Source organism: Agelaius tricolor, unplaced genomic scaffold (genome assembly GCF_023055355.1).
Source record: "Agelaius tricolor isolate 1412-34295 unplaced genomic scaffold, bAgeTri1.0.p SCAF_29, whole genome shotgun sequence".
Lineage (NCBI taxonomy): Eukaryota > Metazoa > Chordata > Aves > Passeriformes > Icteridae > Agelaius > Agelaius tricolor.
Window position 1 is genome coordinate 5,985,306 of NW_027269289.1, and position 25,418 is coordinate 6,010,723.

At 47.7% G+C, this 25,418-nt stretch overlaps 1 protein-coding gene across 1 annotated transcript in view; it reads right to left on the reverse strand.

Moving 5' to 3' along the window:
• The window catches only part of GRIK4 (glutamate ionotropic receptor kainate type subunit 4), a 211,256-nt gene that overhangs the window by 24,372 nt on the left and 161,466 nt on the right, over window positions 1-25,418 (reverse strand). The window contains exons 9-12 of the mRNA XM_071449796.1: window positions 19,487-19,639; window positions 17,669-17,773; window positions 10,843-10,950; window positions 9,786-9,989 (exon numbers count right to left, since the gene is read on the reverse strand). Of these exons, the coding sequence (XP_071305897.1) occupies window positions 9,786-9,989; window positions 10,843-10,950; window positions 17,669-17,773; window positions 19,487-19,639 (570 nt within the window). The remainder of the gene's footprint in view (window positions 1-9,785; window positions 9,990-10,842; window positions 10,951-17,668; window positions 17,774-19,486; window positions 19,640-25,418) is intronic.

Here is a 25,418-nt window from a genome sequence, read left to right on the forward strand (position 1 = left end):
CCCTGTGTAAACACCAGCAGATCACTAAAGCAGGATCAGTTCATCTCTGGAACGTGGCACGTGGAGAATTTTATCTATGAGGAAAGCCCAAAGCCTCCTAAACCCCTCTTGTCTCCACGTAAAAGGTTTGTAGGTGCCATTGTCACATTTCCTAAACCACTCATAAGGTTTGTAGGTGCCATTGTCACATTTCCTAAACCACTTATAAGGTTTGTAGGGGCCATTTGTGCCACTTTCTAAACCCCTCTTGTCTCTACTTAAAAGGTTTCTGGGTGCCATTGTCCCATTTCCTAAACCACTTAAAGGGTTTGTAGGTGCCATTGTCCCATTTCCTAAACCCCTCCTGTCTCTATTAAATGGTTGTAGGTGCCATTGGCCCTCCCAGCAAAGCCCCTGCTGAAGGTGCAGCTCAGTCTGACATGGAATTCTCCTCCCAGTTCTCCAAATTAAACCCAGTCCCACCAGCAAAGCCACTGACTGAAGCTGAAGGTAAAAATGCCATGGCCAAAGGGGTTCATGCCAAAGCTTGCAGGAAATGTTCATTCCTATCCAGGGGTAAATAGAAAGGTGCTGCTGAAGGAGCAACAACATCCCCAGGTTGGGGTCCTGATCATTCTCTGGGGAGAAACAACACCTTGGTGATGCTGAGTCCTCAGCAGCATCCTGAACTGCTCTTCCCTCAAAATCAGTGCAAATCCATCTCCTCCCTCTGTCCACAGAGCAGGGACACAGCTCAGCCTTCCCCAGCTCTCAGACTGTGCCCAGCTCCCTTCCCTCACCTCCAGGGCGTTCTGCCACCCCATCAGAGTTATTTCCCTCTCCTCATTCCCTGCTAACTTTTCAGAGGAGCAGAACTTTCTGCAGCAGAGCTCCAGCTCCTCATCATTTCCCTCTCTCTTCTCTCTGCAGGCTCAGTCATGCAAGTTAAGAGCTGATCTCTGATAGCAGGAAACTTTGATCTGCATGGAATGGCACGCAAAGAATTCTCTGCCTGAATTTCATCCATTTCGTGCTTTCAGCTCTGCTTCCTGACAAAACTTCTTGTGATTCACTGAGCTCGGTGGAGCTACAGAGGAGCTCTGCAAACCTGAGTTCCCTCCAGCCTCCCCACCTGAGCACAGGCAGGTGTTGGGGTTTTATGGGCCCTGGGGAGGAGAAATGGATTTTCCTTTGTGCCCCTGCACTCTGTCCAGGTCTGGGCTCTGGGGAGATGTCAGGACCCAGCACATCCCTCTGGCTGTCCTGAGCAGCCCAGACCCTGCCAGGGGGCTCAGAGACCCTGGCACAGAGCCCAAAATGCCCCTGTGGGTTTGATTATGACCCATGGAGCAAATTACCAACCTTAGATGAAGATCAGCAAGCCACAACAGTTTAGGTAGAATATTAGTGAAGTTATCACAGGGTGGAAAAGCAGATTTTAGGGTTTTTTAGAATGGGGGTTCAGGGGCCAAGATGGAGGGATCTGGGCATGTCCAACCTTTCTCCTTCTTCTTCTTGGCCTCCATCTTCTGCTGGGATGGTGGCACTTTGGGATTGGTTTAGAGTAGAAGTTCACTGTCTAACACAGGTGATGGGTATTGGGAAGTAATTGTAAACATTGTACAGGCAGTTTTTAGTATAAAGACATAACCCTGCCCTGGGGCAGGCAGAGTGCCTGGAACTGTCCTGCTGGATGGACCTGGCAGGGCAGGAGAAAGAATTTTATAGATAAGAAACAATGAACAACCTTGAGACTGAGAAATGAAGAGCCCTGACTCCTTCTTCAACCACCAGGCTGGGAAAAAGAGACTTTGGAACTTTTCTCGGGGTCACTGTGAGCAGCGAGAGACCCCGACAGGGAGAGGAAAAAACAGGAGGCAAAGGATGGGTGTGGGGGAAGAGGGGTTGGTTTTCATCCTGCCAGCACACTTGCAGCTATAAATGTCGGCATGAAATGGGCTTAGAAAAAGACCCAGAGCTTTTTGGGAGTGGAGACAGCCACTTCTCTGGAGAACACACCGCCCAAGCAAGGCCAGAGCCTCGCTGGGGGAGAGGAAACCCAGGTGGGCCGGCGTGCCAGACAAAAGCTGCCACAGCACCGCCCTACCTGGCATTCCCGTGGGCTCTGCCTGCATCAGGGCTCTGCAAAGGACACCAAACACGGGGGCTGAGCCGGGCTCCTGAGGAGGAACAACAATGAAACATCGTTCAGGAGCACATTGCAGGGACTGCCAGTCCAGAGGCGGCAGCCGCCCCCTCGCCGCGGCTCTGCCAGGGCTCAGCTCAGAGCTGACGGTGATGAACGGGCCCTGACGTCAGCCCCAGCCCCAGAGGAGCCCAGAGAAGCCTCCCACGGCATGGGATGGCAGAAAGCAGCCAGGAGAAGAGCCCAGCTGAGGCCCCACAGAGACCCCAACCCTCCACCAGGCTGTGGGGACACTGTAGGGACAGAGGCTCAGGGCTGGGGATTTCTGTGTCAAACCCCTGGAGAACAAACCCAGGACAGCTCTGGCAGCTCAGGGCTGGTGTAGCCATGGTACTTTCTGAAAAATCCTTTCCTTAGGATTTTTCCTCCTGAGAAGCTGAGAGGCCTCAGGAACAAAATGCAACCAATGGTTATCTGCTGCTGTGGAATGCAACAGGTGCATCTGGGATTGGTCTCAGGTGGTTGTTTCAAATTAATGCCCAATCACAGCCCAGCTGTCCAGACTGTCTCAGTCAGTCACAAGCCTTTGTTATCATTGCTTCATTTTCTATTCTTAGCCAGCCTTCTGATGAAATCCTTTCTTCTATTCTTTTAGTATAGTTTTAATATAATATATATCATAAAATAATAAATCAAGCCTTCTGAAACATGGAGTCAACATTCTCATCTCTTCCCTCATCCTGGGACCCTTGTGAACACCACCACAAGCTGGGATCTTTTCCAGGAGCAGCAGTCCCTGCCTTGGGCAGCTCCTTGGATGCCACATCTCCTGGGTGCTTGTGACAGCAGCATTGTCACCAGCGCTGCCCACTGAGCCCTGACAGCACAACCAGAGCAGCAAACCCTTCTTCTGCACTGTCCCTGTGCTCAAAAACCTCCCAGAAAGGTGAAACAGCTGCTCGAGCTTCAGGAGCCAGCAGTGCAGACCCAGCAGCACAGGGGGTGCCCACCCAGCTGGAGCTGACCCTGCTCTGTGCAGGAGGATCTGCAGAGGCTCTCTCTGCCCCACGCCTCTCCCTGATGTGCCTATTCCTGCATTCAGAGGCAGGAGGCTCACTCCAAACAGGTGTTTGGGGACTTTTTAAGGACAAGTGTGAGCTCTGCCATATCAGAAGTGACAGCTGGGAACCCTGTGGGCTGCAGCTCTCCCTGCAAGCCCCACTCAGGGTGGGCCGAGCACTCAGTGCAGGTGTCAGCCTCGAGTCTGCCCTCACCCATCTGTGCCCACCTGGCCTCTCTGTGGGAGCACAAAGCCTGTGCCAGGTGCTCACCCTGCCCCTGGCAGAGCCAGCTGAGGTGAAGCACCAGCATGGGGACCCAAACCACGCAGGGACAGCAGTGACACCGGCCCGGTGACACCACACCCAAAGACAGTAGCTGTGCACTCTGTTCTCCTGGTGGAAAATGTGTTTCCATGTAAAATCTCATGTAAAAACTCAGTACAGAATAGATTATTTTCCTACATTAATGAAAACTTGCAACAGGAAAATGCAGAGCTTGGTAGCTCACAGCACCCTGCCCATCCTGGGCTGGATTTCCCAGCAGTGGGGACCCAAAGCACGCAGGGACAGCAGTGACACCAGCCCAGTGACACCACACCCAAAGACAGTAGCTGTGCACTCTGTTCTCCTGATGGAAAATGTGTTTCTTGGGGTGGTGGGGCAGTGTGGGAAGAAGTCAGAGCAAGAGCAGGGCCGTGGGATGCTCTCAGGGGTGCTCACTTTGTTGGAAAAGAAATTTGGACTCTGGGATCCCATGTAAAAACTCATTACAGAATAGATTATTTTCCTAGATTAATGAAAACTTGCAACAGGAAAATGCAGAGCTTGGTAGCTCAGAGCACCCTGCCCATCCTGGCTGGATTCCCCAGCAGTGACACCAGCCCAGCTCACAGCACCCTGCCCATCCTGGATTGGATTTGCCAGCAGTGGGGACCCAAAGAATGCAGGGACAGCAGTGACACCAGCCCAGCTCAGAGCCCCCTGCCCATCCTGGCTGGATTCCCCAGCAGTGACACCAGCCCAGCTCACAGCCCCCTGCCCATCCTGGTTGGATTCCCCAGCAGGGCTTTGCAGACCCCTCTGCCTGTCCCTGCACAGCCACCCACAGCCCCTCTCCTGGAGCCCCCCTTGTCACAGGTGCCACCAGCAGAGCCTGCAAACAGCCTCCCCCTGCCTCCATTCACCAGCACACAGCTTTTCTGTGCACACACCAACAGCCACTGCCAGTGGAGAGCAGGACTCTGCCAGCTCTGGAGAGCTTCTCCCTCCTTTCCCTTTCCTGCCATTCCCCAGCTTTGGAGCAGCTGAAGGGAAAGCAGTGCCTGGCCACCAGCAAGGAGAACCAGCACCCCAAAGCTTTAAGGGCTTTCCTATCACTGGTATTGCTTCTCCTGAGGCTGGACAGGATGGACAACTTCATGTCCCTCACTTTAAAAAGGGCTTTGATCCCCACTGATCCTGGCCAGGCATGGTGGGACAAGGCTGAGGCTGTGAAAATTCATCCCTTGGTTTGTGTCAGGCAGAGAATTCACTTCAGCTCGAGGATGTGCTGGGGAGAGAGAGAAGGGGAAGAGCAGACACCAGCAGGGACTCTGAGCCAGAGCTGCACTGCAGCAGCAAGGAGCAGGATGTAATTCTTCCAGCCCAAATGCCCTTTAAGTCTCTGATGCCAGAAAGGAGGAGATGAGAAGATTTGCTGCTCTCCCTTGTTTGTTTGTCTGTGCCAGAGCCAGCAAGGCTGACAGGGAGAGTGGCTTTAGTGTCCTGCTCGCTCCAGGAATGAGCTGGGTGCTCAATCTCCCTGCCCTGCATGCTCAGAGGGACAAATTAGCCCAGGATTTTCTGCATTTGTGACATCTCTCAGTGCAGGATGGGCTTGAGGGACTCTTCATCAGGAACTGGAGTGATAGGACAAGAGGGCTTTGAACTGAAAGAGATATTGGGAAGGAATTCTTGATGAGGGGCTGGGGTGGAATTCCCAGAGAAGCTGAGGCTGCCCCATCCCAGGGGGTGTCCAAGGCTGGATGAGGCTTGGAGCAACCTGGGATAGTGGAAGGTGTAAAGGGGTTGAAACTAAATCACCATTCTGTGATTCTGAGTCCTTCCAGGTGACTTCACCCAAGCCAAAGCTGCATGAGCTGATCACAAACTGTGCAGGATTCCCAAGCCATCCCATCCCCTCTTCCTCACCTCCCAACCTGTTTTATTGACCTGCTCACAAGATTTGTACTGCTGAATCTGGGTCAAAAACAGATTTATGTCTGTCCAGCATCCTGCCCAATCATATCAGGGTGCACAATTAGCTGTGATGGAATTCCCAGGACTTAGGAATAAATCAATAGCTGGTTAATTCAGAAGCAATAAAATGAAACATTTTCTCCCCAATAGCCCAGAGTTGCTCTGAGGAGATTCTGTGCCACAGAGGGATTACAGGGGAGGCTGGATAATTCTGTGACCTTTTGGTCCTGCACATTAAGTGAGTGTGAGTCAAACCTTATTTTCTGATGGCTGATCAGGATCAAGGGGAAATTATTTTCCTACAATGACACTGTGCTGGACAGAGGCAGAGCTTTCATTTTTGGGAAGGATTGGGGACTTTTGTGAAAGGTTTGTGCCCCAGCTGATCCCCTTTTTGTCCTAAAGAGGCAGAGTAAAAATAGAAATCTATATATATAATTAAATAGAAAATAAATATATAAATATTTATATAATATAGTGATTATTATATTCTAGTGATTATAGTGATTATTATATATTTATAGATAGATAATTATATTAATTATATATAATTAATATATTATATATATTATAAAAGAGTAATATGTGCACCCAACACATATAGAAATCTATATATATAATTAAATAGAAAATAAGCATATAAATATTTATATAATATAGTGATTATTATATATTTATAAATATATAGATAATTCTATTAATTATATATAATATATTATATATTATATATATAATTATATATAATTAATATATTATATATAATATATATAATTATATATAATTAATATATTATATATAATATATATAATTATATTAATTATATATATATTATAAAAGAGGAATATGTGCACCTAACACAGGATCTGCTGGGTCCCACGGGACAGGGGTGAACAAGGATGAACTCCCTTGGGGACTGACTGTCAAGGATGGACAGAAGCCCCTTGGGCAGGGAAATGCCCTCAAAAAACAACATCCCAGGCAGCCCTGAATAAAAACAACACCCAGCACACCCAGCTCTGCCCTGGCTGGCCTGAGCCCAGTGCCTGGGATTGATCAAAAACTTGCTGAAACCATCATAAAAACTCTCAGGGATACAGGGAGAACAAGAGACAGAGCTGTTTCTCTTCCCCAATTTGTGATCCAGCCTCACAGGCTCTGACAGCTCTGCCCTGCAGAAGAAGTAAAAAACTTTCTTAAATAAACCCTGCTCAAGCTGCAGAAGAAACAAATGGTTTCTGTGTGAAGATGAAGTTAAAATACTCATCACTGGAGAAAAACAACCTTCCAGAAGGTCCCATTTAATGAAGAGGCACTGCCAGGGTTAGGAGGCCAAAAGTTTGATGGCTGTTCCCTTCTTTTGAGCTCTCAGCTCCTTCCCTTTGCCTCCCCAAAGGAATGTTGCAGGAGTGTAATTGTGTGTGTGTACACACACACAGAGACACGAGGAGGGAGAAAAACGGTGCCAATAGCCTGGAGCATTTGCAAACAGCCTCACAGAAGCTCTTTGAGAGGAGCAGATGGAGGTGGGATCTCAGCTGGCACTGAGAGTGACTGCTCAGGGAAGGGTGACCCCAGAGACAGGGGGAGCTCAGGGGAGTCTCCAGTCTGTTCAGTGCCCTGTCTGTGACCCTCAGAAAACACAAAATCCCTCCCTCTGCCAGACAAAGAGTTGTCCCAGCTGACCTCAAACGCTCAGTTGGAACTCCTGGAGTGGGATGAGCATCACCCTGCACCCTGTGGGGAAGAACCAGGAGGTGCCAGTGGGCATTTCTAGGGATCCTGGACCCTTAAAGACCACAGAACCATGGAAAAGACCTCCAAAATCCTCAAACTTCCGCCCCCAGCTTCAGTCCTTCCATCCTCAACTTCAATCCATCCCCAGCTTCAATCCTTCCATCCTCAACTTCAATCCATCCCAGCTTCAATCCTTCCATCCTCAACTTCAATCCCCAAATTCCACTGTGCCCAATAAACCACAGAGTGAAGTGATGCTCATTTTCCAGGGAGGAAAGATCTGGCAGGAGCCTCAGATCCCCAGAGCACAGGTTTGGACTTTTGCTCCTCTGCTCTGCAGAAGGCAAATGACTCAGGGGGGGAGATTGTCACCCACCCACATTGTCACCATGGATTTGTCACCAGCTGGGAAAGGGGCACTGGGCTCTCAGGGCCATGTCAGGAATGACAAGGCAGAATCAGTGAGGAAGTATTGGCTTAAACAGCATCAATCCCACCCTTAGCTGAGGCTAAGCCTGTTTTCCTAAGGATCTCAGAGCATTTTGTGAGTTGTGTTTAAGCTTCAGAGAGGTTGGGAAATACCACAGGGGAAAACAAAGAGTAGGGAGGAGGGTCCAGGCTGGCTGAGCCCAGGTGTTCACAGAATTGTTGTCAAACCCAGCAAAATAATTCAGTTTTCAGCTTTGCTGCTGGGCAGCAGCTCCACAGAGCAGAGCAGTGAAAAGATCTCAAGCCACACACTTCAAGGAAATAGGAAATGTGCTTCTCCAAAAGCAACACTGAGCTAAGCAGCTGAACTCAATCTGCCAAAACTTTTCTAGGCAGAAATGGGATTCTTATTTACCAAACCAGTGTGGTCTGGTAAATTTTTTCAGCTTCTACCAAGCTCTGCATTTCCATGTTGCGATTTTTTGTTAATCTTTCCACCAGGAAAAAAAATAATCTATTCTGTAATGAGTTTTTACATGGGATCCCAGAGTCCAAACCTCATTTCCAAACTTCCTTCCCAACAAAGTGAGCACCCCTGAGAGCATCCCACAGCCCTGCTCTTGCTCTGACTTCTTCCTACACTGCCACACCACCCCAAGAAACACATTTTCCATCAGGAGAACACAGTGCAAACCTACTGTCCTTGGGTTTCCCCCAGACAAAGGGAGGAATGATGAATCTGACTCCATCTTCCCAGAGGGCTAACTTATTATTTTATGATACTATATTATATTAAAGAATGCTATACTAAATTACACTAAAGAATGCAGAAAGGATCCTTACAGAAGGCTAAAAAGATAACAATGAAAACTCATGACTCTCTCCAGAGTCCCAACACAGCTTGGCCCTGATTGGCCAATGAGTCAAAACAATTCACATTAAACCAATGGAACAATCACCTGTGGGTAAACAATCTCCAAACACATTCCACACGAGCAAAACACAGGAGAAGCAAATCAGAAAATTATTTGTCACTGACATATTTTCTGAAAAATCCTTTTGCTAGGCTTTTTCTCCTGAGAAGCCTCAGAAAAGAAATGCAAACAATAACTCTCTGATGGCTGTGGAATGCAACAGGTGCATCTTTGATTGGTCTCATGTGGTTGTTTTTACTTGATGACCAATCATGGTCCAGCTGTGTCGAGGCTCTGAGCAGTCACAGGTTTTTATTATCATTCTGTTCCTTTCTAGCTTTCTGATGCATCCTTTCTCTTTCTTTTAGTATAGTTTTAGTGAATCATTTTTAATATCAGATATATCATAAAATAACAAATCAGCCTTCTGAAACATGGACTCAAGATTCTCATCTCTTCCCTCATCCTGGTGACCCTCAAACACCACCACAATTATCACTTTCATTTTCCTCTGAGGCTTCTCAGCTTCCTAGGATAAAAATCCAGGGATGCATTGTGTGAATGCCACACAAACCCTCTGCTCCAAGCCTCCAAAACGGGCTCAAACCCAACCCATCCTCATCACCATGAAGGACGGCGGCTTTGCAGTGCCAAAGCCCATCAGAGCAGAGCTTAAAACAACAATTAATCCACTCACCCTGGCTATGAGCTCCCCAACCATCCCTGTCCTGGTGCTGTCGGCCTCGGGGATGCCATAGACGCCGTTCCCCACCAGGTGGATTTTGTAGTTGAAGCGCAGGAAAAACCCAACCCATCCTCATCACCACGAAGCACGGCAGCTTTACAGCACCAAAGCCCATCAGAGCACAGTTTAAAACAACAATTAATCCACTCACCCTGGCTATGAGCTCCCCAACCATCCCTGTCCAGGTGCCGTTGGCCTCGGGGACGCCGTAGACGCTGTTCCCCACCAGGTGGATTTTGTAGTTGAAGCTCAGGAAAAACCCAACCCATCCTCATCACCACGAAGCGCAGCGGCTTTGCAGCGCCAAAGCCCAGTTTAAAAGAGCAGCAAATCCACTCACCCTGGCTATGAGCTCCCCAACCATCCCTGTCCAGGTGCCATTGGCCTTGGGGACGCCGTAGACGCCGTCGCCCACCAGGTGGATTTTGTAGTTGAAGCTCAGGAAAAACCCAACCCATCCTCATCACCACGAAGCGCGGCGGCTTTACAGCACCAAAGCCCATCAGAGCAGAGTTTGAAAGAACAATTAATCCACTCACCCTGGCTATGAGCTCCCCAACCATGCCTGTCCAGGTGCCGTTGGCCTCGGGGACGCCGTAGACGCCGTCGCCCACCAGGTGGATTTTGTAGTTGAAGCGCAGGATCTCGGCCAGCTCCTTCAGCATGTCCACGCAGAAACCCTCGTAGCGGTCGTTGCCTTCCAGCTCCTGGTGGTTCCACTTCAGCATTAAGTAAGGGTTTTCCTGCAGTGAAACTGGGCAGCTGTCATTCCCATCTTAGCCGAGATGTCCCGCCAGCACGGAGCAGGGAGGGCAGAGCTCACGGGGCAGGGGGGGTTTGGGAGAAACCTTAGAAAATGTCTAATTCTAACCCTAAATATTAGGAAATGTCTAGTTCTAACACCAAAGTTTAGAAAATGTCTGGTTCTAACCCTAAATATTAGAAAATGTCTAGTTCTAACACCAAAGTTTAGAAAATGCCTAGTTCTAACCCCAAACCTTAGAGAATGTCTAGTTATAAGCCCAAACATTAGAAAATGTCTAGTTCTAATCCCAAAGCTTAGAGAACATTTAGTTCTAACCCCAAACATTAGAAAATGTCTAGTTCTAACCCCAAACCTTAAAGAATGTCTAGTTCTAACCCCAAAGCTTAGAAAATGTCTGGTTCTAACCCCTGAACTTAGAAAACGTTTAGTTCTACCCCTAAATATTAGAAAGCATCTAGTTCTAACCCCAAACCTTAGAAAATATCTAGTTCTAACCCCAAACATTAGAAAGTGTTTCGTTCTAACCCTAAATATTAGAAAATGTCTAGTTCTAACCCCAAAGTTTAGAAAATGTCTAGTTCTAACACCAAGCATTAGAAAATATCCAGTTTTAACCTCAAAGCTTAGAAAACATCCAAGTTTGGCTCTAACCCCAAACTTATTAAAACTATAGTTTTAATATAATATCTATCATAAAATAATAAATCAAGCCTTCTGAAACATGGAGTCAGATCCTGGTCTCTTCCCTCATCCTCAGACCCCTGTGCACACGGTCACACCTGAGGGCTGGGCTGGCCCATGGGGGGACTGCAGGTGCCCTCCTCCCTTACCAGGATGGTGGTGACAATCAGGGTGGTGTTGAACAGGCTGTCGGAAATGTTGGACGAGAAGATCCTCTTGTCCATGCTGAGCCCTTCAGAGACGTGCCAGTGGCCAATCTGGAGAGACAAACAGCACAATAAGGGGATTTATAGGGCGAGGCACTGCCCATATGGCTCTGCTGAGTGACAACAACCCTGCAGCTGGCCTGGTTAGGGATGCTCCATTAGCTTCACAAGCCCAGAACGGGTCAGCAGAGGGATTAACCCTCTGTGCACACCCCACCCTGGCCCTCGTGTCCTCCCTGCAGAGCTGGGAGCTGGGCAGCTCCCTGCAAGGCACACAGCCCTGTGTGTTGTCCCCAGACGCCACCAAATGGGTCCATCTTAGCCAGAAATCCCCAGTTTGTGAGCTTGTCCCCCCCAGTGTGGTGCTTGGAGCCCTCCTGGGTGGGACAAATTCACCTTCTCAGTGGTGCTGCTCCTTGGCTCCTCTTCCAGCTATCAGCTACCACAATTAAGCTCTTCCAAATCCTTTCATTCAGGCTCATCACACCCAAATTTACCCACCCAAGCATCAGTGAGGCTGCAGCAAGCCCAGATTCCCAGCGTGGATGGCAGGAACCAGTCCCCCAGGCTGGGGAGGACATTGTGATTCAGCTGTGACACGGCTGCCTTCAGCCAGGGGGAGAGGAATATTCCACAAAACCTAATTTTAACTTCAAGAGCCTAATCTCCTTCCCTCAGAGCTATGGGCAGGGACATCAGCACCTCCAGCAGCTCGTTCAGAACGTGCAAATTAAACTCCTGCTCTCTTATTGTCCTTAAAGGAGCTTCTGCTTTTCCTCCTCTGCTTTTCCTCGTGGATGCAGGGGGGGCTGAGGACGGCAGCTCCCTCTGAACCCCCTTTTCCTCCTCTGTCCCATCAGGTTCCAGCACTCTGCTGCTGTCCCTCTAGTGGGGTGAGAGGCAATGGTGACCCCAAAGGTGCAAGGGGGTCTCCAGAGCTCCTCCAGAGCAAATCCATGCCCAGCTCCCTCCTGTGGCACTGAGGCAGGCTCTCCTCTCACTGCCAGGGTGGGAGGAAAGGGTTGGTTTTCCTTTCTGTCATGGGTTAATCTTGTTACTGACAGGGATTGGGGGGGAATGTGGTGGATCTGTGCCTGCTCTGGGCACTGCTTGGCCTCTGGTGCTACCAAAGGCTCCAGGCCTTGGGGGTGGCTTGGATGTGAGCCCAGCACAGCCACCCTGAGGACTGAGTCCCTCTGGGTGTTGAGGGAAGGGCCAAATCCTTTCCTGCCCCAGGGCTGGTGCAAATCCAGCCCAAGTGACACACGAGCCACAGTGGGAATCCCTGAGGAGTCCCAAATCCTCATCCCAAGGCACAGGGAGCAGTGGGAAGGGGAAGCAGGACAGCTTTGCACTCCAAATCATCAAATCCAGCTCTCGGCCCTGCACAGACACCCCAGCAATCCCTCCCTGTGCCTGAGAGCATTGTCCAAACCCTCCTGGAGCTCCTGGGGCTGTGACCATCCCTAGTGCAGGGCTCACTCTGGGAACAACAGCCCCAAAGTGGGAGATTTCCCACCCATTTCCCTTGGAGCACAGCTTCCAGTGGCCTGCACAGGCTCTGAGTCCAGGCAGGATGAATCCCTGCTGAATTGCCCAGCTCTGCTGTGGTTGCAGAGCAGCAGCCCCTCTGCAGCCAGCCATCCCTCACTAACATTGCCTCATTCTTCTTCCCTCCCGGATTTCTCAACCAGAGATTAGTGACAGATTAACTTTAATTTTAACAGCCCTCGCTGTTCTCCAATTTGTCCCTCCCCTGCTGGCATGTGCTGAGACTAATTGCCTCCTCTCCTGACAGAGCTGTGGGTTTGACCTTGCTTTTAAAGGCACCAAGGCCGCCAATCCCACATTTTGGGGCACTTTCCCCCATCCTGGCTGGCCCCAGCTCACCCCTGTGCCCCTCAGGGGCTCACAAAGCTCCTCCTGCTGCTGTTCCTGCAGTGGCAGAGGGTGCCTGGGCCCCTCACATCCCTCTCCTGTAAGATGGATGGTCAAGGTGATTTTAATCATCTCTATCTCCATATAAAGAGCCTCTGGAAAACAGAAAACACATCCATCTGCTAAGTTTTTTAGAAAACAATCAAGTCCTTCTAATGGACAACAACATCCTGTTGTTCTGGCTCTGGACAAGGACTTCAGGGGTTTTAGGACTTCAGGGGTTTTAGGACTTCAGGGGTTTTTAAGCAGAGGATGTGATTGGTCTTTATAAATACTGCAGGTGGAGGAGGTCTGTAGCAAAGAGGTAGAGCAGCTTTTTGAAGCTGAAATGATGGCGTTGGCACAAAAATAAATACATACAAAGCAGCCAGAAATAAACAGGCTGACAGAGCAGGGGAGAGGTTCCTAATGATCAGAGGAGCTGGAGCCATCCCTGTCCCATAAGAGCAACGAGGGCAGCACAACCAGCTGGAGCTCAACACCTTTGAGAGAGGGGTTATGTGAGAGGGATTGGGTGACAGCCTGCCTGGAGAAAGTCCCCTCCATGTCCTCAGGGATGTGAGGCCCCCAGGGCAGCATCTCTGCACTCCCTGTGCCCCAGGAGATCCAGCCCTGCCCCAAACACCCACAGGCATCTCCAGGCAAACACAAACTGTGAAACTCAGGCTGTGGAGCAGCCCAGAAAGCCTCGAGCCTGGAAGGAGCAGGGAGGTGCCACTGCCCCATCCCCACAGGCAGCTGAGGGGCCCCATCCAGAACCTGTCCCTGGGGCAAAAACCATCCAGAACCTGTTGCTGGGCTGTTCCTGGAGGCAGAAACCATCCAGAGCCTGTTACTGGGGCAGAAACCATCCAGAAACCATCCAGAACCTGTTCCTGGGGGCAGAAACCATCCAGAAACCATCCAGAGCCTGTTCCTGGAGGCAGAAACCATCCAGAACCTGTCCCTGGGTGCAGAAACCATCCAGAGCCTGTCCCTGGGCTGTTCCTGGGGGCAGAAACCATCCAGAACCTGTTCCTGGGCTGTTCCTGAGGGCAGAAACCATCCAGAGCCTGTTCCTGGGGGCAGAAACCATCCAGAACCTGTCCCTGGGCTGTTCCTGGGGGCAGAAACCATCCAGAACCTGTCCCTGGGGCAGAAACCATCCAGAACCTGTCCCTGGGTGCAGAAACCATCCAGAACCTGTCCCTGGGCTGTTCCTGGGGGCAGAAACCATCCAGAGCCTGTTCCTGGGGCAGAAACCATCCAGAACCTGTCCCTGGGCTGTTCCTGGGTGCAGGAACCATCCAGAACCTGTCCCTGGGCTGTTCCTGGGGGCAGCAGCTAAAGAGGAGCCAGTCCCACCGAGGCTGATTAGCTGCTGCCAAATTAAAAAGGTTTGATGTGGCAGGGACTGAGAAGGGTCCCAGAGCTATTGGTGAGGAACTCATCTGTATCTCATCAACATCCCAATTAACAGCCCCAGCCTGTCCCAGGACACCAGCAGGGCCTGTGGTTAAATAGAGACTGATCAGCCTCACTTAGGATGGGGTCAGGGTCTGCAGCTTCCCCTTCCCCTCCCTAAATCACAGCCACTCTCACTCCCTTCCCTCCATGAAGTTCCCAAACCTCAGCTCATGATTTACAGCAAATCACTCTGCTGGAACTCTGCAGTGTTTTTTAGAGGGGCAAAGAAAGGGGGGGGAAAAAAATAAAGAAAAAAAAAAATAAATAAAAAGATGACATTTACCAAAGCCAGCCCTTGTCAGATCTATAGATCACCAGCACATTAATGAGCCTGTGCTTTATCGAGCATCCTGTGAGCAGACAGAGCAGCTCTCATATGGCTGTGGAAAAAATTCCTCTGGTTAAGCTAAATCAGGAAAAGAAGCGTTTGGTGCGTTACATAAATGAATTAAAAATTGGATGTCAAAAAGCCCTGCCTCTCCTTGCCCAAAAGCAGCAGCAAGTTAGAGAATCTAAATGTCTCTTAATTTGCTTCCTGGCTGGATCAGCCTCAAAATTCGGTGAACTCTCCATCAAAGCTGATGAGCTGGAAGTCCCTATGGCTTCACTGGGTGGAAGGAGAGAGAGGAGGAGAGGGAAAGAGGGAAAGAGAGGAAGAGAGGAATGGGCAGAGCTAAAATGAGCTTGGTTAAAACTAAGCAGGGAATAGAAGTGTTTCAAACAAATCAGTTAATACAACCCTTGGGAGCAAGATTGTCTCCAGGATGTGAATGCCTGTTCTTTACTCTGTTCCTTTAATTAAAATATTTCTAATGATTTATTTAGGCCTTTTCATTAAAAGAAGCCAGGCTGGCAACAAGAAAATAACCATTTATGGCACAGCAGAGCTGCCTTTGGCCTCTCTTGGCAGGAACATGGAGGGGAGGCAGGTTGGGCAGGAGGGGAGGCTCTTCCCAGTTAAACACATCTCAACGAACTCCCTCAGGCTGGGAAGGACCCTGACCACCCCTCTGGGCACTGCTGTGGATCAGAAAAGCTCCCTGAGAAAGGGAGAGAAGGCAGAAAAGCTGAGACAGGAGCAGTTTTATGAAAATCAGCTCTTTCCTGGCGGGTTTGTGACAGGGCAGGGCTTGCAGCCTCCCCCAAGGGTCTGCCCTGTCCTTCCAGCACTTTCTCCCTGAGGCTGGAAGTGCTTCACCCCCTCTGATGGGGGATTTGGGAAGCCTGATCCCAGGGCAGCTTTCCTGGGCATGTCACAGGCACAAAGCTCCTTTTTCACCGAGCTGTTACAACAGGGCAGCAAAGGTTTTCTCCTGTCACAGCAGGTCTGTGGGGAGGAGATCAGGCTTTATTCTCAGGGCAGATCAGGCTGCAGCCACAGCTCCCCACGGAGCTCTGGGAGAAGCTCTGCCCCAAAAGGACCTGTGAGTTTAACGTGCAGTCCCTGCCACGCTCAAACACATCAAAACCAGAGCTGCCACAGGGAGCTTTGCAGCCTTTCCTCCCTGAATCCAGCTGAATTTGTGTCCTTATTAATGCAGATGGGCTTGGATCTGTCACTTCTGTTCAGAGGGTGAAGGGTTTGGGAGAGGATTAAAAGGGCATTGATGCTGTGAGAGATCTCTGTGGGGAAAACGCCATCGTGATCCCCCCTGCTCGCTCAGAGAAAGGCAGCATCAAAGCCAAGCTGTCACTTGACAGGTAAGAACTGGCAGGTAACATCCTTGCCAAGGCTGAAATTCACTGCTGCCAGGCCAGGAGAGGGATCCTGGTGCCAAAATGCTCTGTTGGTGAGGGTAGGGTACAATAGCTTTTGTTCTCTGCCAGCATCTAGAAGTGGCAATCTCTGAGAAAAGGGCAGCAGTGGAGCTGTCAGCAGGGAAACAAGACAGATGAAACCCTTTTTTTTTCTAATTTCTTTTTTCCTCCTGAATAAGGTTTGGATTTACCAGCAAATTCCTTGGATTTGTGTCGTGTAATCTCATCAGTCTGATATCCTCAACTTCAGCTCAAACCAGAAAATATGGCTTGGGCAGAAAGTGTGAGATGAGGAAATACCACTCAAATTAATGATTCTAATGAGATCTGCTCAGTGTTCTGTGGGCAGAGGAAAGCTGTGAAGAACCTACGAGCACCGAGACAAAAAGTAAATGAGTGTGAGCTGAGCAAACCTGTTAGAGAGGAGCCAGGAACCAGGAATGAAATGAGCTGGAACTTCCCCTCACAGGGACCCTCCTCACATGGGTTTGCCCCATTTGCTTTCTCTCCCAGAAACAGTTTGAAAATACTCACAGTACCCATTTTTTTCCTATTTCATAGAAAATCCTCCCATTTTCCCCCCATCCAAATAATTTTAAGCAAACACAGCCACAAGCTTAAGAACCAAAGGAGTGTGAGTGTGAGCTTGCACTTGGCACAGGCTCCCTGCCATGAATTAGCACCTGGGACAGGGCAGAGATTGGCTCTGCCATCACCCCCTCCATTCCCTGATGGATTCACACAAATCCAAACCCTCCTGAGGCACATTCCTGATAAAATCAAACATGCTGAGTTTGCCAGAGCTAAGGTGACACCCCAAGCACCTCATGGTGCAAACAAGGAGGGTCTGTCACAGTCACATTTTCTGAAAAATCCCTGCACCAGGATTTCTTCTCCTGGGAAGCTGAGAAGCCTCAGAGAAAAATGAAAACAATAATTATCTGATTTGTTTCTCCTGTGTTTGGCTGCTTGGAATGTGGTTTGGACACTGTTTACCAACAGGTCATTGTTTGATTGGTTTCATGTGAATTGTTTTAACTTAATGACCAATCACTGTCCAGCTGTCTCAGACTCTGGAGAGAGAGAGAGAGTCACGAGATTCATGATTATATTTTAGCCTTGTGTCTGTATCCTTTCTTTATTCTTTAGTATAGTTTTAGTATAATATAATATAGAATAATATAGTATAATATAATATAGAATAATATAATATAGAATAATAGAGAATAATAGAGAATAATAGAGAATAATAGAGAATAATATAATACAGTATAGTATAATATAGTGTAATGTAATAGTATAGTATATATAGTATAGTATATATTATAATATATAATATATATTATAGTATAGTATAATATATATAATATAGTATAGTATAATATAGTATAATATAGTATAATTTAATGTAATGTAATATAATATAAAATATATCTTATAATATAGTATAATATATAATATAATATGTAATATAATATATCAGCCTTCTAAGAACATGGAGTCAGATTCATTCCTTCCTGCCATGGGGGACCCCAGAAAATACCACAGGGGTTTCACAGCCCCTTTTGGTCCCCAGAGCACCCCCTGAGCCCAGGCCACCTCCCAGCCCTCCCCTGGCTGCTCTCACCTGCCGGAATCCACCCCGGGTGTGCTGCAGGATTTTCAGGGCGTAGTTGGAGCGTTGGCCTTTGCTGTTGAATTCGATGTGGCCGGTGAGACCTTCCAATTCTACCTGTCCAAGAGAGACTCAGTTACAGCGCCCAGCGGGGCTGCCCCACCCCGCCGCAGGCGTCTGGCTGACAGCACACAGGCAAAACTGAAAGAAAATCCTGCACTCCTGATCAGAAACCCAAAACCAGGACAAATTGAAGGTCCATTTCCACTAATAACCTGGGGCAAAGGGAATGCTTGTGTCTCCACAGGTCCAGGACCAAAGTGGATTCCAGCAAAGAATCTAAAGCCATTATTTCAAGCAGAGAAACACATTAAAGATCCTGAACTGGACAGTTTTAGAGTGCAGTACTGTTCTTTAAAACTCTACAGAACTGTACTCTAAAACTCTAAACTTTTCTCTACTTAGCTTAATGTGTCTCTGCTTTAAACTCTAAACCCACATTCTCGCTTCCAGCACCTAAGTTTGGAAGCCTTCTCCAAGGTCTCAAATCAAATCCTGTGTTTAATTCTAAGTTTTGGCTTCCAGGCCCAAAGTTCTGAGAGTTCTCTGTCCAGACACAGGAGGGATGGCCCCACACACCCCACACTCCCTGCAGGAACAGCAATGCAACCCTCATAGCTCAGTGCTGATTATTTTTGGAGTCTGGCTAGAAGAGAAAAGACAAGGAGAGGAGCAGGGAATCAGCAGCACGAGGTGCAGGACTCCCAGATTTCCTTGTTTTGGGAAAACCAGCTCCACACCCCCTCCATCCCAAAGCTCAGACCACTGGGTCTTTGAGAAGCAGAGCTGTGGGGAGCTGAGGATTTGTTGTCTCTGGCTAAAGGTGGGATTTAAAACAATGGGCCAAAGTGGTACAATGCTCAGGTTCAGCTGAGCTTTCCTCTGAGGGGAAAAATCTCTCATAAATAAAAAAAACTTTATAAAATTTCCTTGTCTCATTTACACCCAAACAGAGTCAGAAACCTGCTCCTACTGCATGGTCACTTCAGCTCTGAGGAGCCACAAACTCCAACTATTTCAAAAGGCTGGGATTTCAGAGTGTTCTCGTGCCAGATTTAGGCTTGTTTCGTCCCAGAAACGACAATTTTGGGTTCAAAGGAGCCCAAACCCATAGGGGAACTTACATCCTGCCCTTGAGCTCTGAGCAATTGTTCTGCATGATCTTGTATCAGCTCAAGTCAGAGCTCGGATCACTTAGAAACATTCATACTTAAAAAAAACCCAAACAATTGAATTCCAGCTTTTCTGCAGCAAAGACTGAAAAAGGGAGAGTTTCATGTCGTTCCAAGGCCGGTGACTGTCACAGACATCTTTTATGAAAAATCTTTTCCTTAAGATTGTTCCTCCTGAGAAGCTAAAAGGCCTCAGGAACAAAATGCAACCAATGGTTATCTGCTGCTGTGGAATGCAACAGGTGCATCTGGGATTGGTCTCATGTGGTTGTTTCTAATCAATGGCCAATCACAGCCCAGCTGGCTCAGACTCTGTCAGAGCCACAAGCCTTTGTTACTCATTTTTTCTTTTTCTATTCTTAGCTAGCCTTCTGATGAAATCCTTTCTTCTATTCTTTTAGTATAGTTTTAATATAATATATATCATAAAATAATAAATCAAGCCTTCTGAAATATGGAGTCAGATCCTCGTCTCTTCCCTCATCCTCAGACCCCTGTGAACACGGTCACAGGTGCCAACCCAAACCCTCAGATCTGACTTTTCAGTGCCTTCCAAGAGCCCTGTGGCAGCCAGGAGCATCCCTCAGCCCCCTCTCACCATTCTCAGGTAGTTCATGAGGCTGGTGCCGTGCTGCCAGATCTGTGCCGAGCCACAGGACAGGGGCTTGACGCCGATCTCCTGGCTGCGGTTCAGCTCCTGCACCGCCGTCACCACCGCGTACACGGCGTCGAACAGCAGCGCCGAGGACAGCTGAGGGGAAAACACAGGGAAAAATCAGCTTGGAACACAAAAATCCCCCATCCTGCTGCTCCTCAGCCGTCACCACCGCGTACACGGCGTCGAACAGCAGCGCTGAGGACAGCTGAGGGGAAAAAACAGGGAAAAATCAGCTTGGAGCACAAAAATCCCCCATCCTGCTGCTCATCCGTCACCACTACGTACATGGTGTCGAACAGCAGTGCCGAGGACAGCTGAGGGGAAAAAACAGGGAAAAATCAGCTTGGAGCACAAAAATCCCCCGTCCAAGCTGGAGCACAAAAATCCCCCATCTCCGAGCTGTAGAGTGTTCTCTGCACAGCCTGGGGTTGTCACCTTGATTTTTTAAGATTTTCCAAACCTCCTGGTGTTTATATTCTTGTAATGAACTTTCTCGCACACTTTATGTAAATAACTTATTGTCAATAACTTATATCCTTTACGTAATAAATTTTGTAAATACATATAGATATTTTATATATATATATATTTATAGATATTTTATATCTTTTTGTAATAACTTTATGTAAATAACTTATATCTTTTAAAGAGGGAGGAGAAATCTGATGGACTGTTGGCTTGTCCAGTGTACACGGCGTCGAACAGCAGCGCCGAGGACAGCTGAAGGGGAAACACAGGGAAAAATCAGCTTGGAGCACAAAAATCCCCCATCTTACTGCTCCTCTGAGCTGGAGAGTGTTCTCTGCACAGCCTGGGGTTATCACCCTGATTTTTTAAGATTTTCCAAACCTCCTGGTGTTTCTATTCTTGTAATGAACTTTCTCGCGCACTTTATGTAAATAACTTATTGTCAATAACTTATATCTTTTACGTAATAAATTTTGTAAATACATATAGATATTTTATATATATATATATTTATAGATATTTTATATCTTTTTGTAATAACTTTATGTAAATAACTTATATCTTTTAAAGAGGGAGGAGAAATCTGATGGACCATTGGTTTGTCCAGTTTACACGGCGTCCAACAGCAGCGCCAAGGACAGCTGAGGGGGAAACACAGGGAAAAATCAGCTTGGAACACAAAAATCCCCCGTCCTACTGCTCCTCAGAGCTGGAGAGTGTTCTCTGCACAGCCTCAGGTTGTCACCTTGATTTTTTAAGATTTTCCAAACCTCCTGGTGTTTATATTCTTGTAATGAACTTCCTCGTGCATTTTATGTAAATAACTTATTGTCAATAACTTATATCCTTTACATAATAAATTTTGTAAATATATATAGATATTTTTATATATATTTTTATATATTTTATATCTTTTTGTAATAACTTTATGTAAATAATTTATATCTTTTACGGAGGGAGGAGAAATCTGATGGACTATTGGTTTGTCCAGTGTCATTTTAAGAGGTGGCACTGTCACTTTTGGAAATCTATAAATGTTATCTATACATCTATAAATGTTGGAGCCAGAAATTTAAAATTCTCTTTTTACCTTGAGAGAGCTGCATGTCCACATCATGTAAATAACTGATTGTTTTCTATTTTTTTATGGAGGAGGAGAAATTTGATGGACTGTTGGTTTGTCCAGTGTCATTGGAGAGGTGGCACTGTCACCCTCCAATCCACTGCCACTTTTGGAAATCTATAAATGTTGGAGTCAGAAATTAAAAATTCTCTTTTTACCTTGAGAGAGCTGTGTGTCCAAGTCATGCTATTTTCATACCATAAATTAGTGTGTTTATTTATTTATTGTGCTTTTTTGTCCCCTGAAAACACTTCCAAGCCTTTGAAGTTGAAGGTTTTGTTATGCTCTGATCTTTAAATAAGCAATCACTGGGCGAGGGAATGAATTTAGTGTGTGTATTTATTTATTTCATGTCCTATAGTGACATGGGGTCAGCTGGGGTGCCCTATGTGAGGGCTCATTTCATCCATCACCGTCATCTCTCTATCTCTGCTCGTCCTTGTTGCTTCCCAGTCCTTTCTATCTCAGTTTCTGCAGTTTTCCTTTCCTAATCAAGGGAGGTTTTTCAGGGTTTTGGTGGCCTCTGATCAGTTTGCTGGCCAGAGAGAAGCAGGAATTTCCAGGGGGAATTTCTCCTGAGATCTGATGGCTGCTTCCACAGAAGGCAACTCGCCTCTTCTTCAGCCATCATGGGCAGCCTTCTCTGACCACTTCTTTGACAAGCAGACCCACGAGAAATTGCTAGATCTGCTTGTCCAGCAGCCAAATGCTGCATTCCAGACCCCACAGACAGAGATCATCCATCCCTCCCCACAACCTGGAGCAGCAGTGCTGAGGCCATGTCCCGGTGTCAGAGCTCATCCCCTCTGCTGCTCACCTTGGCTTTGGTTGCTTTGTCCAGGTTCCATTGCCCACCAAGCCTCAGAGCCCCGTTCCTCACTCATGCACAGCAGTTTCCATGGCTTTGGGCTCCTTAACAATCAGCTATTTTTCTCCCTCGTGCTCACTGTTGCAGCTGAGATTTCACTTTTAATTACTGTCACCTCCTGACTGCTGGAATTAAGCCGTTGCAGCTCATTACTATCAAGGCTGCATTTTCCCCATGGATGCATCCAAGAGCATCCTCTTCCCATCCCAGCTCCTGGCAGAGGGCTCAGTCTCCAGCCTGGGGCTGCTTCCCCCTCCTCACCCAGGCTGTGGCTGCCAGCCCTGCACTCTCTCCTCCTCCCTGACCTGACCAGGTTTATTCTGCTGCAGGGACAATCTCACCCAGCTCAATGATCCCAACAATCCTCGGGCTTCTTGTTGCTAATTTTGACTTAACCCTGCTTGGTCTTACTGAGACCTCACTGACCACACTGGTGTGGGATTGGACGCTTAAAAAGCAGCACAAACCCTCTCAAAGCTTACAAATCATCCTAAATTAAAAGGGAGGATTCCATCAAAACCCCAAACACCAGCTCTGACAACACCAGTGACCTCTCACTCCTCCAACCTGCTGAGGCTGACCTAAACATTCCCCTCCTGGAAAACCTTTTCCAGAGATTCTTAAAGGAGCTGATAAATTCTTCTCTCCTTCTTTTATCCCTTTAATACAAATTCTCTTCCTAACAGGGCTTCTCCAGCCTGTCCCGTCCTCAGCCCCTGCTCCATGAAGCTCTTTCCATGCACTTAGTTTTAATTATGAATTTAATCCTGTTCAGGTTACAGGATCTCACACCCAATTTGCAATTCCTTTCCTGAATCAGGAACATATTAACATCAGCTGGACAAATGAAACTGTTATGGGACCAAACACATCCCCTGCAACCCCAAAATTTCCCCCATTTCCTACCAAATCTGAATAGTGGCCCAGCATTTTTAATTTTCTCCTGCTGGGTTTCCATTTCCATTTTCCCTGAGCAGTTAATCCCTTATTAGATGGTGAGCAAGAGACTTGTAGATCTCAGTGAAGCATTTGACATTACTGATTGGAATGTTTTACTTCTGAATTCTGGAAAATTCATTAGGATTTCTGCCATCACCCTTGATGATTTCAAGCAATTTAAATACTGAGGAGGGTGTGGAGATACACAGGATCAAATCCTCATGGCATGGAATAGGAATCCCTTCCCTGCACCCTGATTTTGCACAGAAAATAGGTAAAGCACAAAGTTTTGAGGTCATAACCTTCAGCAGAGGAGTGAAAAGAGATTTTTGGAGTGTCCTCCAGGCAGATCCAGCCAAAGGGATCTGTCCCTGCCCTCCTGTGCATTCCTCAATTTTCCCCATGCCACCCATAAAAACCTCTCACTACTTTTATATTCTCATTTTAAACCACAGCTTTGTCCCAGTGTCACAAAAAGCCAATTTTCCTGCTAACAAATTGATTCTCTCCCTCGCCTGCACTCTGATTTGTGCAGAGCCCTGGTGGCTTCGTGCCCTTCTGCAATACCAGAGCTCCATGGAAAATCCATGGGGCTTGGGGGACTTCCCTCAATCCCCAAATTCTTGACAATTCTTGTCACTGAAACATGAACAGGTTTGGGTTTTGCCATGTGGGGTTTTTTCCTTCCCTCCCTAAAACATTATCAGCTGTATCTTTGCCCCCAAACCCAACACAGGGAATTAAAGCCATTAAAACCCTGTGAAATAGACTTTGCAATCTGGATTTTATTCAATGACATAAACACTTAATTACAAACATCTGTTTTAGCCTAAATTCTAATTACCAAATCTAGCCATCTGTAATTTGAATGATTTTCTCTGATTTCCTTTCTTTGCAATGTGATTAATGAGGATGGCATCGGAGCAGGCAGCTCCCTCCTCCTTTGTCAGATGCTTCCTCAGCTCCAGCAAGAATGCCCTGGGATTTTTGCAGCTCACAGGAAACCTCCCTCCTGTCACTTCCAGCTGTTGAGCTCCCTTTTCTCTCTTTAGGATGAGTTATCCCATCCCAGGGCTGCACACAGAGATGCTCCCTGCCAGATTTCCGACAGCAGAGGCAGAAAGGTCCTGGATTCACCTCACAGACAAAACAAACTCTGCTTGGGAATATTTCACCTCTGCTCTGTAACTTCCCTACCCTCAAATCCTTTTTGTATCACCTGGGCTGTTCCACCTTGAAGAATTCCAGTCCCTCCAGACATCCTCCCACCCACAGGTTTTGCTGGATGCTCAATGCAACACAGGGTAAGAACCTAAAATGAGAATTTCCATTTCCCCATCACACTTGCTGCTGGTTCCTGCTGTCTCCTGTTTGCACTGGGAGGAGGGAATTTGTTTTTAATGCCTCTCCACAGCCCCTGCAATCCAAAAAGGAATCTTCCTGCTAGAAATCCCATGGAGACTGAGCAGGGCAAGCTGATTGCAGCTGCCTCTGGGTGGGAGGGAGAGCAGGACGGTCCCAGGCACAGGAGCTCAAGTCAAGCCAAAGGATGTGGACACAAAGGGCAAAAAATCTCCTTATTTTGCCTCTTAAGGCTCCCTTTGTGGTGACAATAAGGAGGTTTTCAGCAGCTCAGCTCGTCAAGGGGCTCTGAGTTCATTAAAATCCACGCAAAGGCTTCAGCTGATGATATTTTCATCTCTCTCTCTCTCCCTCCTCTCACAGCTGCAGCTCTGATGTGGCAAATCTGCTTTGCAAACTCTCCCAGTGGTGGAGAATCCCTGGGGAATGCTCCAGGGCTGATGTGCACCCTCCTCACGGAGCTGCTGGAGCCCAGCTCAGCCCCGCAGCATCTGCCTGGCCCAGCTCCTCCTGGGCCATCTGCAGCCACAAACCCCCTCCATGAGCCACTTCCCTGGAGTTTAAACACACAGGGATGAACTTCACGAGGGAAAAACCGAATCAGAGCTGCAGCATCCCCTGCACCCACAGAGAAATGCAACCCAAATCAAGATTAGGCTGGAATTTAAAGCTGGGCTCCCAGTCCAGCACAGAGAAGCTCTGCACCCCAAGGTCCTTTGGGCAGCTCTGACTTTCAGGGTCACTTTGCTGTTTTCCACATCCTCTGTGAATCACAGATTGACAGCTCAAGTCTTCTCCTACCTACTTAATAAAAATGTTCTGCTCTGGCTCTTCCTTCCCATTCCTGGACCAGCATCTCCTCATAAAATCTAATCCGAGGTACAACAGCAGCCTGGGGATATCCCTGAGCTCTTTAGCACAAGATTAAATAGGATTAAATAATTAAATTATTTAATAATTCAGACAACTTTTAAAAAAATTATTTGAGATCAGAGTTTCTACCCCTGAGTTGCTCAGGACCATCCTGAAGCTCTTCCCACAAGGTTTTTCCATGGTGTGATCAGAATTCCCAGCTCAGGGAGGTTCTGGGGGATGGGAATGGACTTTACTTA